At 47.8% G+C, this 13,494-nt stretch overlaps 4 protein-coding genes across 4 annotated transcripts; 1 reads left to right on the plus strand and 3 right to left on the minus strand.

Annotated features, from left to right (window-relative positions):
• Nucleotides 1-49: 49 nt before the first annotated feature.
• Nucleotides 50-3,139, plus strand: AGABI2DRAFT_178900 (hypothetical protein; the record flags this gene model as incomplete). The annotated part of the gene is made up of 4 exons (XM_006461877.1): nt 50-748; nt 798-931; nt 1,099-1,399; nt 1,454-3,139. The coding sequence occupies 4 exons, from the start codon at nt 50-52 to the stop codon at nt 3,080-3,082; spliced, it is 2,763 nt and encodes a 920-aa protein (XP_006461940.1). The 3' UTR covers nt 3,083-3,139.
• Nucleotides 3,140-4,387: 1,248 nt separating this feature from the next.
• On the minus strand, nt 4,388-5,988 carry AGABI2DRAFT_118790 (hypothetical protein; the record flags this gene model as incomplete). The annotated part of the gene is made up of 6 exons (XM_006461878.1): nt 4,388-4,567; nt 4,638-4,760; nt 4,814-5,122; nt 5,175-5,639; nt 5,695-5,830; nt 5,882-5,988. 6 exons carry the CDS (start codon nt 5,986-5,988, stop codon nt 4,388-4,390), a joined length of 1,320 nt encoding a protein of 439 aa, XP_006461941.1.
• Nucleotides 5,989-7,359: 1,371 nt separating this feature from the next.
• On the minus strand, nt 7,360-10,754 carry AGABI2DRAFT_186023 (hypothetical protein; the record flags this gene model as incomplete). The annotated part of the gene is made up of 11 exons (XM_006461879.1): nt 7,360-8,501; nt 8,582-8,761; nt 8,801-8,878; nt 9,011-9,543; nt 9,599-9,664; nt 9,715-9,831; nt 9,886-9,972; nt 10,033-10,153; nt 10,217-10,287; nt 10,342-10,557; nt 10,612-10,754. 11 exons carry the CDS (start codon nt 10,752-10,754, stop codon nt 8,371-8,373), a joined length of 1,743 nt encoding a protein of 580 aa, XP_006461942.1. The 3' UTR covers nt 7,360-8,370.
• Nucleotides 10,755-11,334: 580 nt separating this feature from the next.
• Nucleotides 11,335-12,581, minus strand: AGABI2DRAFT_206001 (hypothetical protein; the record flags this gene model as incomplete). Its single annotated transcript, XM_006461880.1, has 4 exons — nt 11,335-12,011; nt 12,062-12,199; nt 12,253-12,277; nt 12,331-12,581. The coding sequence occupies 4 exons, from the start codon at nt 12,579-12,581 to the stop codon at nt 11,592-11,594; spliced, it is 834 nt and encodes a 277-aa protein (XP_006461943.1). The 3' UTR covers nt 11,335-11,591.
• Between the last annotated feature and the right edge of the window lie 913 nt (nt 12,582-13,494).

The raw sequence follows: 13,494 nt of genomic DNA on the forward strand, positions 1-13,494 counted from the left end.
CCTAACCCTATTTATCGCCCAAGTGCTATCCCGTTGTCCCGTCCATGGTATGGAGGATCCCTGGCTCAATGCATGGCACGACCCGCTCAAACTTTCCCCCCGTAACCCACCCCAGTCCATCTCGTCCTCCAAGTTTGTCACGGATGACCAGGCCGACATCGGTCTTCCTTCGTGGGACTCTTCCGACGCGGCCCCGACATGGTCGTCGGACTCTACCGACCTCCACGATGAGCTTTGGACAAGAGAGAACCGGACTTCTCAGCTTTGGACAACACCCACTTTGGAGTCTATCGGCTTTGCAAAACCTCCGGAAGATCCACGATCTTCCAATGACTCCCCGTGCCCACCTTCACCCCAACACTCTGACCAGGAAAGGGAAAGAACACCGGAGACGGTCATCATATCTGCCACGTCTCTGGAGTCTCTGGAGGAAGATGAGGCCAGTCCAGTCCGCCCAGTTCTGCCTGAAGGTTTCCAAGGTTTCGGTGAGAAGGAGGAGGAAGGAGGGGTGCAGAGAGAAGCCTCTCCAGATCCCGAAGGATTCGGCACATTCACAAATGCCTTTGACGATCACACCAATGCAGATCCATGGACACCTTCACACTCGATTTTTCCTCCGACGGAAGAAACGGGGGACTGGGGTACAACCTGGAAGGATCAGAGCGAGAGCGTGGACAACGATGATGTAGAGCCTGTGGATGAATGGGAGCTGGCGAAGCGGCAGAAAGAGAACCAAGATCGCTACGTTGTTCGTCGCCTGTTTACTATTAGCATAGATGCATCTAATATCATTTTAGCCTCCCGCTTTCTTGAACTCAATTCTCCGCCATTACGATGAATTTGCGGGTGATTATTGGCCAGAACAACAATCAGAAGAAGCGTCTGGCGTCTATCAACACAACCACGAGGATCTAGCAAAGACCTTGGGCATGTGAGCATCTTTTTTCTCGCGCTCGCCGAACGTTTAGTTGAACGTAACGTCTCAAGCACCTCGATCATCGAGCGGCTTATTCCCTCAGATACCAGTCTATCTATTCCGACAGCCTTTATGAAAACATTTACTTCTAAAGAAATGATTGAGACGTTGAAATTGACTAGGCACCATATCATCTCTCGACAGAGCCCACTGGCGGTGTACATGAATACCAAGGGTTCTTTGTCGTGGGAAGCCGCCGTCAAGTCGACACCCGATATAACAGAGGCCGATGTAGTTCCGACTGGTTGGCGCATTTTGCCCAAGGAAAATGTAGACCAACAGCAGTCGACAAACGACACCAAAAAAACAACTACGGGCAGCCTTCTTTCATTCTTCGGTAGAAAATCAGCTTCAGCTTCAGCGTCATCCCCTGTTAGATCCAGTACCCCGACCTCTGGTTCTCCACGACCAAGCACTGACATAGTAAGTGCCATCACGCCAAGTGTTGTAAAACCTGCATCGCCTGCTTTGCCCAAGGAAGTTGATGCGGTCCATTCGGCGACAATGTCTGCCACTGTCCGTGTCTCAGAAACATCGCATGTAATTGAAAGTCGAGCAACCGCGGAATCCGAGGAGCCGGTGCAGTCTTCCTCGGTCGTCTCGCGTATTCTAGGGCGATTTTCTAGGTCAAATAAATCAGCAAACTCTAATTCTCGAAATTCAATTGCTCTGTCTTCCAACGACCTAGAGTTCTTGTCGGATATTGTTCCGAGTGCCTGCGATGATTTGGACGTATTAGACAGCCAAAATGAATTATCTGACAAATTGCATCCTCCGCCTGTGCCCACCAAACTGCCTCCTCTTTTGGCCCCTCCACCTCGTGCCTCCTCTTTCTTCAATTCAGTAACACCCCCACCAATTGTTACTACACGACCTGCCGCTGAACAAGGACTTTCAAGTGCATCTCTTGGTCCAACACAGGTGTCAAGATCCAATCAATACCCTGATGCTCTGTCTTCTCAGTCCCCACTAGAGCCTACTTCAAAGCCACAGTTCGCATCCGTCCTTACGCCATCGCGACCGCGAAGTTCCGCTCCTATTGTTCCTACCCTTCCTCCTCCATTATCGCCAACGCCTTCTCGATCAAATACACCGACTGTCAAACCCTCAACAAATTCTCTCTTCAATGACGAGTTCTCTGATTTTCAGACATCACCAGCTTCTCCCTCCGTTCCACAACCATCAATAGATCCTTTTCTTTCTTCGTTTACGGCCTCATCATCGACTGGGCCCTCGCGGAGTGCCCAGGCACACTCATTCGATGATTTTAACGACTTTGTCTCATGTTCCATCGCAGAGACGTCAAATACTATACCCGCACAGCATCAATCTATTATCTCATCTACACCCTCCCCACCAGTTCCACCGCCTAAACGATCACACCATGCCAATCTTCATGAGCGGAGGTTTTCTAGACAAGCGGACTCCGACCAGCGGGCGCTGAATCTGTTAGAAGTTGCAGCCGCCCGAGGTAAGTGGCCTGCGCCTCCGTCTCCATTGCCCAACGCCATTGCGCCACCGCCGCAAACCAACAAGACTACCTCATCCAATTTGCTTGATATGTTTGAGGAAAAACAACCGCCTGTCTCTACCGTTCAACTCACCAATACCACAAAGTCGGACTCACGTAATCCGTTGCCATCACCGCCGCCAAATGCAATAATGATGAATGGTAGCGCCGCTGATGACTCCCTTGGGCGTTCAATTGAGATTAGCGGCGCAACATCAACAGTTCCATTGATTCCCATGCGTCAATCGATGCAACCCGTTGAACCCGCCCGTGGTCTTAATCAATCGCAGGCGGTGAAACAGCAATGGAGGGTCTCTTCACCCACCGCCAGGTCCTTGAATTCTCTCACACCACTACCAGAAACTTCATCGCCATCTCTGTTCGATTTTGGGGACTTGACTACAAATCAGAACAGAAGCAGTACACCCGTACAACTATCTCAACAGCAGCAAAAGCCTGTGATGGGTGCATTCTCATCACTGGCGAGCCTCAGTGCTTCAGCGCCTGATGCTAGTGGTTCGTCTCAGCGAAATACTAGTTCGAGCGGTGGTGGAAAGCTTTCGGCTCAGGATTTATCATTCTTTGAGGGCTTATAATTCATTTACATTCAACTTTTGTATATATATATTCTAATGCATTTTTCCGGACAAACATCTAATTATGAGCAATGAGCCTCGCGTTGTTCTAGACATGATGAGAGTATCAGAAATATCATGGGCTGAAGGCAGTGAAGGAAGCGGTCCAAAATTCGTCAAGTTCGGCCGTTGATTTCATTAAACCGTAAAGAAACTGCGTGAGCATTTTTTGGGGTAGAGGGCTATGCCCTTCACGCGGCCCGCTCATAAAAATTTGCGTCATACTTGGGTCGTCTGAGAAAATATCGAGTGATTTGAACATTTTGTTGTAACACTGCCCAATAGCAGATTAAAGAGTTGAACGGCATCACCGGGCTCGTATCGACTTGTACACGTCAGTCCCGGCAACATACCAAACTAGCAGTGATCAGACATTCAAACATGAGCAGAAGTTCGGTCATGATCAAAGGCCACTGTATATTCAGACTCAGCTCTGACGCCATTGGTCAACGTAATGCGCTAGCTGTCTGTTATGTTAAGTCGATCAGCTACGTTCGTACTCCGATGGTGAGAAGCGTGACAACTTCCAAATTCAAGCCTCAACCTCCTTTAGCGTGTTCACTCGAAATGACCAGATCTATAGCATAATATGAGCTTTCTGTGTAATATTAAAGTATAGTTGAGAGGAGGGATTTTCAACACATGAGAGTGACCGAACCTCTAATCACTAATAGTACTTTACACATACTTATAACCTTAACTCTCTGACCTCCCGTTATTTCCGTCCCTTAGATCAGATCTCAGATCGATCTCGATAAAATAGGGGAACATTTCACGAACGGCGCGAATAAATACACTGGATATTACACAAAACGTTTAGGGTATATAGGAGTATTTATCGATAGATCGGAAAGGTCATACTGCTACATCTAGAAAATTTTAAAAGAATGGAAAGGAACAGGAAGAAAGATCGAAACGAGTGGGCCAAATTCGGACGAGCTTGAAAGACAAATATATAAAGCGTGTGAAAAATATTTGAAGAAAGGGAAGGTGGAGGGATTAGAAATAAATAATAATAAAACACGGATACAAATCCGATCGCCGAATTGGAAACAAGTTGTTTGACCTTCATAACATTGCAATTCAAAACTCGAAAAGCGCCAAAAAGGGAAACTATAGAAGCACAAATGTATAATCTTGATTGAGGAAACGACCTCTTGGCCCTTGTTCTAAATGTGATATGTGGTTATCGCGAGGAATCGATTTGAAATGATGATAGATGAAATGACGGGGGGTAATATGTTGAGACCTGGGTCAACTGGTCTCTCAAAAATGACTTGGTTGATTGAGAGGGAGTTTCAGCCTGAGTTGCGGCTGCCAGCTGCCTAAGGATACATGATACATGCTGACGAGGATGATATCGTCGAGCGTGATCACCCTCGGACCACTGAGCCCCACTCGCCAAGCGGGATCAGCATCATCTTCCAGGCGTGAATGTTGACGGTCCTACAAGTAACAACAAAAATCATACAATCAGTCAATTTTACTCCGTGCTTCGGAACTAACAGATGCGTACCTCAATGAAACGTTGTACACATTTGGCTACGTTTTTGGCCAGTTTGGCAAGGGTTATAGGTCCAGGTGGGCTACGGAAATCCTTAGTGGGTATTTGTCGACTCCACTGACGGTATCCTGGCCACTGGAAGGATGGTCAGTTCTAAAATTCTCTGTAATTGGAGGGCGAGGACCAACCTCGAGGCGAATCGAAACGCTAGGTCCACGACCTTCAAAGACGGGGACATCGCGGTCTCGAAGGCGTTTCACCCTGGAATGAAGGGCATCACTCAGAGGGATCCCGCACTCGTCAGGGCCAGTCATCCAGAAGAAGATTGGGGCATCAAGCTCAATCTCCTCCACGTAACGCCTCCTGTCGCTGTTAGTGTGAGGTTTGTACATCTGTTGAGGCACAAATGGGCCAGAAACCCCAGCGATTGGGAGCGACAATGCCTCTCGAAAGAATTGCTGCTGTTGTCTATGTGTGTAGATGCCTCTGGCCGGTTCCTGAGATGATCATCAACAGGGGTTCTCCAGCAACCTCGCTTACCACACTCACCTGAGGAGAGTTGCTAACAGCCGTCGCGGGTTGAATATTGGGAGAGTTTCCAACGGACAGCGCGAGAGTGGCAGGTGTGTGAGGTCCTGGGGACAATGCAGGAAGCGAGAGGTGCGGTGAAGGGACTGTTGGGGCGGATGAAGAAGGCATCGGGGCTGCACTTGTCGTCGGTATGGGATATACAGGGTACATTGTAGTCTCATCAGCATACGAATAACGTTGCTGCTGGGCGGCATGCATGGGTTGGCCATGCATCGCAGACAGTTGTTGGTTCCATTCAGAAGAGATATAAGGTGCTTGCGCGTATATCGCCGGTTGTGTATCATATAATGCAGGATGATACTCTGGAGGCCATTCAGTTGGGTCAGATCGATACGACGGGTCATTGGGGGGGTCGTTAACGAGCCCGTGCCCTGGCGGAGGATCGATAGTAGCTTCGCGTGAATGCTCGTTGTCATAGCCGTGCTACGAGAAAGCCAAATCAGGGGAGAGATAGTAGGCAGTTAACAGCAATGCTCACGGCACGGAAGGGTGACGACATGTTGGAAGTGAAGTTGTTCAGAGGAAACAAAGCGCCGAGAGGGTTGCGGTATTGCCAGTCACAGAGTACTTGTTGTTTAGCAGGAAAGGACACAAAATGAGACGGAGAAAGCAGTCTGTGGCGAGTATTAGTATCAGGATACATGGGGGGCGTACAAGACACAGACTCTATTAGTGAAGGCGTTGGTGCTGTTGTCATGCCGGGGATCACCCACATCAAGGAGAACTTGGGTAGGAGTTCAAGTAAGCGACTTTTATAGATCCGGGCGGACATTATGAGATCGTTTGAGATCGTTTTCACGGACTGCCGAATCTGGGGTATATACCGGTTTTGGATTAAGGCTGTAAAAAAAGTCCACAGTCGGAAGGGGTTGCTACCCAGCCTCGGCAGATCTAGAAAATTGCTCGGAAAAAGTCCCTGGATCGCGGAAGCTCAAAGTGGAAGGAGATGATGTAGACTCAATAGTATCAGCGGAGACGAATTACAGGCTCGCTAGACCAACGCGAAGCCATCGACTCGTGGACGGATTAGAATTCGAGAACGCATGAGGCTGCGCCGATAGCTCCATAGGTGAGCTTGTGAAGCCAAACAGGGGGAAATTGAGCCGCATCGCCCACGGCGCCCTTGCACAACATATGCACAGCATGGCAGACCTGACCTGGCGCTCGAGATGAGATCAGGCGGGCATTCCTATTGTTGAAGAAAAGGGGGCGGGTGGCAGGTGACTGTTGATGGAATGACAATGACCATTGTCTGTCCGCTGGATACTCAACAGTCCCATAAACCGCGCCAAAAAGCAGTCCATGGGTGTTCCATGGGTGTGGCCGCTCACTGCTGTGCCCAGCGCTGATCCTTGTTCTCACGTGACCCAGCTCTTGCGCCCCTGCCTCCGCGAATCGACCGCTTCTCCCACCAAGTCGCGAGGCTATGTCTTCTCTCTCCGGTGCGCTGGACGAATCTGTTCTCAACCGATCCGTCAGCGCCGCAGATGATGTTGAAATACTCCCGAAATCAGCTAATTCGGCCTCTGACTCGGGCGAAGACGAAGAAATGTCGGACCTTTTTGGTCAAGACGACGTCGTGAGCAAAGCAAAACCCGCTGACAGGTTCGTACAATATCCTATGCTTATGGCGAAATACCCTCAACCACCACAGCAGCCCAGCTTCGCCCACAGCCTCGGCACCCGAGTCAGACAGGTTACCATCCCAAGAGCGAGAACGCCGACAGGCGCTCGAGTATGAAGAAGATGAAATTCCCCCCGATACAGGAGAGGTCGTAAAAGAAGCCGACGTATCTTTTCCGAACCTGCCCATACCGAAAAGTTCAGACGGAAATGTGCGTATTCCGACCTCCGATCCCATATGACCACCAACGCTTGTCGCTTATTTTTATTCACCAGAATTGGGTCATTCGCATGCCCAATTTTGTCAAAATGGACACAAAACCATTTCATCCTGATACCTATCTTGGACCTGAAGAGGAGGATTCTATGCAAGCTGAAAATTTACGCGAAAAGAGTATGTCAATCAAACTGAAAGTCGAAAACACCGTCCGGTGGAGGTGGGTAAAAGATTCCAACGGCATAGAAGTAGGTCCGGCCCCGCAAGCACCCTGTTACGTTTGACCAAACTGGATCATTTTAGCAACGGCAGTCGAATAGTCGGATTATTCGGTGGTCAGATGGCACCATGAGCCTTCTATTAGGAAAAGAGCTATTCGACATCAACCAAACCATTGATACCTCTGCTGGCGTTCCCCGACAGACTGTTGGCCCTTCTGCATCACAATCTCAAATACAATCGAGCCAATCTACATCACAAACTACAAGACTCAAATCTCAGGGCTTAACATATCTCGTCGCACAACATAAACGTTCTCAGGTCTTACAATCGGAAGCCGTAATCACCGGTTACATGAGTCTGCGTCCCACTGGAATGCAATCTGAAACGCACCGAATGTTGGTGCGCGCGGTAGGACAAAAACATAGTAAAGTAGCCCGGCTGAGAATGGCACCCGATCCAATTATGGATCCTGAAAAGGGTCTTAAAGAACTTGCCAAACAGACCGCGAAAAAATCGAGAAGGAAAAGCGAATTTGATGAATTTGGCAGCGGACGAAAAAGGCGTCAGTCACGACGCGCTACTGATACGGGTGCATTGTGGAGTAGTGATGAAGATGCCGGTGGTGACTATGACAACATGGATGAGGAAGACGAGGATGGAAATGCCGGTTTATCAGCACGAAAAGACCGCCAAAAAATTAGCATTAAAAAAGAAAAGACTGCTGAGGATTATCAAGAGGATGACTTCGTCGTCGCAGACTCTTCGGAAGAAGAAGGCAAGGCAGCACAAAAACCCATAAAAGATGCCAGTGATGGTGAAGAGGACCCCCTTGATCGACTTGATGCAAAAATTGAGGAACAAGACACACATAAACGCAAAGATTTCGGGAGTCCAGGTAATGCCTCCGATGAGTTGAATGAGGAAAATCTTATGGACGTGGAGAGTGAAGAGGAAGATGACGATTTCAAGGTCAGACGTGTAGGAGGTGGACGAAAGCGGACCCATATTTCGATGGCAGAGGAGGAAGAATGAGATTTTTGTGAAAGTGATTCATATTATTCCCCTTGCTCGTCTACTGTCCTATCCCTTGTATTAATCTTGCAGTTCATCTATAGCCACGTCCTCCCATTCTTTCTGAGGTTGTATTGACTTCACCACTTCTTGGTTTTCCGAGTTATTTTTCAGGAGATTTCGCAACGTGAGGATCGCATGCTCTTTCAAATCTGATAGACCGTCATCAGATTTTCACGCAAAAAACCAAAACGATGATGTAAAACCACAGCTTCGGACAAAAGGGACTCACATGGATTACGTTCATCAATCACACACATATTCATGACCACTTCGATTCCACCTGCCTCTCGAATGCGGTCCTGCACTGCCCTCTTCCCATGACAAAGAATGCCAAGCAGTCTCACGAGATCCCGCTTCAGATATGCAAAACCCCGATTATCAGGAGGGGAGCTACTCATGGCACCCTCCTCTTGTCCAGAAGTTTGAGGCGTACCCGACGTCGACGTGCCCAATGATAGCCCTGTCGGCGATACGGACTTCCCAAAATTAATCCTGGGTAAAAATTTATCCAATAGACGGAGTAGTTCTGGTAACGACAAGGAAAAAGTACAATGTCAGTTTAAAGGAAAATGATTGATGTTCCAGAAATAGAGCAATACGGCATCAAAATTCGCCAAATTTGTATCCTTTATATCCAATAGAAAACAAATAGGCTCACCTATGAGACTTTCTATTACGCCAAAACCTGATGGTCGCGCTTCAATAAAGTAGTTTCTCACATTCGCTTTGGGGCTATCCTCCTCCAGGACACCTGTCTGATCAACGTATTCTTCAGCCTCGATAGCTATCGTAACCATGCACTGCGTAACTAGGACTAGAGCTTCGCAGACTTTGGGTAACATGACATCTAGGCTCTGCAATGATTGATCTTGAGCTTCTTGTGATCCAGGCGTTCGCGTGGAAGAGAATACGGGTGACAAAGATCCTTCTGATGCTACATGACTAGGTTCGGATTTGCCCGAATGGTTATCATCGACAGTGGTGATAACTAAACCCAATGAATGCCGGATCGAATCTTGCGCAAATCGAGATAGAGAGAAAAAGGCTCTGGTTAGCATTGGTGTGAGTGAACTGTGGATATGAAGCGTTTCAGGTTTGATAGATGTTTGAGGTGAGGATTGATTCGATTGCAGGTAAGAGTCAATTATTTTAAGCAATGTCGTTTGGTGGGGTGTGATAATTTCATCGGGACTATTCAAAGGTGTCAACTATTACGGTTCTGTGAAGGGAAACAATAGGGACTTGCATGAAGAACTGCCTGTACAAAACGGCAGCGAACCCTTCTTCAATGATGCGTTCCAGGACATGATACCTGATGGCCAGATTAGCTTGCAGTGTCAGGCTAATTATGTGATTGCGAACCCGATGTCAAAAGCTTTCCCCGCTTCTGTGCCCTCGTCAGCTTCGAACAAGCGCAACATGCTGTCAAGCAAACAGACGCAAATGCGAACGCCAACCTCAGATTTACACAATAGTTTCCTAGTAAGAAATCGATGACATTTGGACCAGGTCAGGAAAGCAGTCAACACTCACGTTCGGCTGCGCGACTGGGAAATACAATTAGATATGAATATCAGAGTGCTTAGGATTGTTTTAGTATCGGGAGAACCCAGAAGCCGACTATGAATTTTATTTTTTTGACATTTGTTAGAGTTTCAAATTCAATGATGTAAAACATACATAATCACGACCTGGTCTTCTGGCAGCCTGAGATATGTGCCCCACAGTTGATCCATGAGTTCTTCGTGACCCGTAACAAGGTTTGACAGAGCCTGTGTCAAAATACGAGCAACGGCGATAGCTGTTGTTCCAGGTTGAAAACAGAACAGACTCGAACTCAAACTTGTTCAGTTTGACTACTCACAGGCCTCATCCTCCATGGCTGACCAAGATGTGTAATAGTGCAGTAAGCGTCGAATATCTGGCTCATTGGCGCTACATCAGACCCTGAGCATCTGCGATGATGGCTAACAAGAGGGTAGAACTCACGCTGCCCTTGATTGGTTGTCAGGCACTCCGGCGACCAAATTCCGGGTGAATTTTGCAAGAGATGCACACAAGGAAGCGAGAGCTAGCTGTCTTGGAGATTTGCAATCACTGTCGCCGTCGTCGGTGTCATCCCAGAACGTGGAGTGCGCGCGAGCAAGATCTTTCCAAAATTTGCGAATAAGTGGCCAGATCGTGCTATCCGAGCCCAGTGAGATGCTATGTATCTGTCAGGCGAGAGAGCAATGCCAAAGGGCTAATGACAACCGGTACCGAAGTTGGTGACTGCCCGCAAGGTCAGGCGAAAAAGTGTCTATAGAGCGGCCTAGAGCCAGGATGGAGTCGGCATTTCTGATGTCGAAATCTGCGCAGGCATTGGTGAAACGGGAGCCGACAACTGTTGTTTGTTCAGACATGGATAAGCAAAGAAAACAAAGGTAGAATTCAATGAACGATGCCGGTTTTGATGATCATGGTGCATCAGAAAGATGTCAGTGTCACACCATGCCCACTGACGACCTCAACGTCTCCCTCGAGCCTCACCTCCTCGATGTGCTGCGCCCGCTTGTTTCGCTCTTACCCCCGCCAATTAATGACCAGCTCCAGTCATCTATCTCTGGCGACACCATACCCGTCTCCCTCCTCCGCGCCATCTCGCAATGGTCCAGCTCACCCGATGGCAAGGACAGGCTACGCGCCCATGACCCGTCTCTCAATCCCAGCTCATACTCGATGGTGTCGCTCCTTGCAGGTGTGAAAACATCACCAGAACGTAAATTTGGAACATACAACCCTCCACCCGAACCGGAGGAACTCGCTCAGCGCCAGAAACGCGAGCGAAAGGAAATCACAGCTCTTCTCAATGCACTCTTGAGTATCTTTGCCGCAGGTTTCGCTGTTTGGTGGGCTGCAGATTTACTTTATTGGAAACCACAATGGGTGCGACATATTGCTCTTTCTGTGTGAATCCTCATTGACTGGCATCTCCGAAAAGCGCGTTTTATTGGCATTGGCTACATCGCTGGTTGTCGCTATAGCCGAAGGCGGCCTGTTCATTATCTGGCGCTCCAGACTACCCTCAAGTCACAAATCCCGTCAGAGGTCCATCCAAGCTAGGCACAAAAAGAACGATGATTCAGATGACACGAATGCGGCAAATAGCACAACAGATCTTGAGCTCAAGATGGAGCCTACACGGTCTGCTCCAGTACATATTACCAGCAATTTGCGCCAGCGCAAATTATAATTCCAATTCAATACATATTCCCGGACATTTGTTGATATACCTTTAATCTACGCAACAATGATGATAGAAACCAACCTGTCAGCCCCCATATTTCGACTCCTGCCTCTGATATGGGCACTATTTCATCCGTCTGGGGATCAACAGCCCCGTATACCTCTTCAGTACTAACTGACGTAGAACCTCTTTCCCCACTTGGAATTTCCGCAGACCGCACCAGATCTGTTACATCAACAGCCCAATAGGGTCGTTCAGCACGAAAGAGATATGATCGCAGCCTTGAAGCCGCAACTAATTCAGTCAGAGGGACGTGAAACACGACGGCCACCTCTGATATAGACATTGCTCGTCGAATTTTGTCAAGGTCCAGAGAAGGGTAGGGATAGTCATCGGATTCCGGGTCTTTGGATCCTCTTTCGTGCACAAATCCCTGTAGAGTTGGTTCGTTAACGCCAATCTAAATATATACCTAATACATACCACGTATGGCCATACAATGTCACCTCGTAGGGTTTTTTCTGGGGGTCCTATCTCCCCTAGTACATCAATCTCTTCCGGACGTATACCCAATTCTTCCTCAGTTTCTCGTAATGCGCCGTCCAGAAATGAAATGTCAGTCTTGGAGGTATTCCATAATTTTGTTCAAAACGAGATGTGAATGTTGAACCGACCTCATCTATCCTTCCGCCTGGAAAGCTATATTGGCTTCAGAAATAGTTAATGAAATCCCACGAACAACCCTTCCTTACCTTACCTGTCCCGAGTGACACCGTAAAGTTCTCGCCCTCACTTGAAATAGTATTCCAGGTTTTCCCTCGACATTACAAAGAGGTATTAATACACCAGCGTTTCGTGACTTGAAACCTTGTTGTGACTGCGATGGTTGGGAGTTCGGCTGTTGTTGAGCAGGTGAAAGCGCATGGCGTATTGCTTTTAGAGAATTTGGAGTCAAGGGTTTGGCTAGATTGACCAGAGAGGAAGATCTGAAAGCAGTCGCCATCGGTGTGCAGAAGCAAGAGTACACACGGCAGCGTTCATGACATTCTTTGACCCATCAAAATATTTCTGATCTCAACGTTAACGTCAACACTCATGCCTACATGGTACAGGTACTTAGGATTTTCTCCACTTCCCTCACTTTCGTAATCAGTAAAAATTCAAGGCCGATCAGAGCGCACGATGTGGGATAATAAGCATGTTTGTAGGCGATACCAATTATATAAATGTAAGCATAGTACAAGTATTTGAGATAATCATACCCCACAGAAAGGGAAAAAAAACAGATGACACTGCCGTTCGAAATAGAGGATAGCCGATTTGTCCCAAGGATAGCCTAATTCAGCCGTCCGATGTTGAATTTGGCTAACTCCTAAGCGAGAGATCCATTGCAAATCCCGATGATCTACAATCAGGGCTCGATTGCTAGATGATACATAGACAAAAAATCTATTTGTTCATTTCCCATACCTAAATACTTTACCACTACAACCTGCTGATCAAGGAAACAAAAGGGTCGGGAGTTGTTCGTCTTAGATAAAAATACGGCATTTTATTCTACCTATCTATCAGCTTGTAGATTATGATCGAGTTTCACTTCCAACTGCAACCCGTCTAGAGCGCATCTTGCCGTCGTCGAACTGCAAGAATGACATGTTCATCCGTAGTCACCGATGTACCTCATCTCCCATGGATATCATTGATTGCGCGATACTCCTGTATCGGGCATCCACGGACAGGAAATGGGTTTTTTCTATTTAGGATCCGATGGACACCCTTGCACACCCTTGCACACCGCACTTGCGCATTTATAGACAGGCAATGTGAAATTTGATTAATTGAAGTCTTAATAGATAGAGTTGCACCAAACTTTTTTCCGAAATCCACTCGAAAAGGAGGTGGTAAGCCGTGATGCA

The sequence above is a fragment of the Agaricus bisporus genome (genome assembly GCF_000300575.1).
Source record: "Agaricus bisporus var. bisporus H97 unplaced genomic scaffold AGABI2scaffold_6, whole genome shotgun sequence".
Lineage (NCBI taxonomy): Eukaryota > Fungi > Basidiomycota > Agaricomycetes > Agaricales > Agaricaceae > Agaricus > Agaricus bisporus.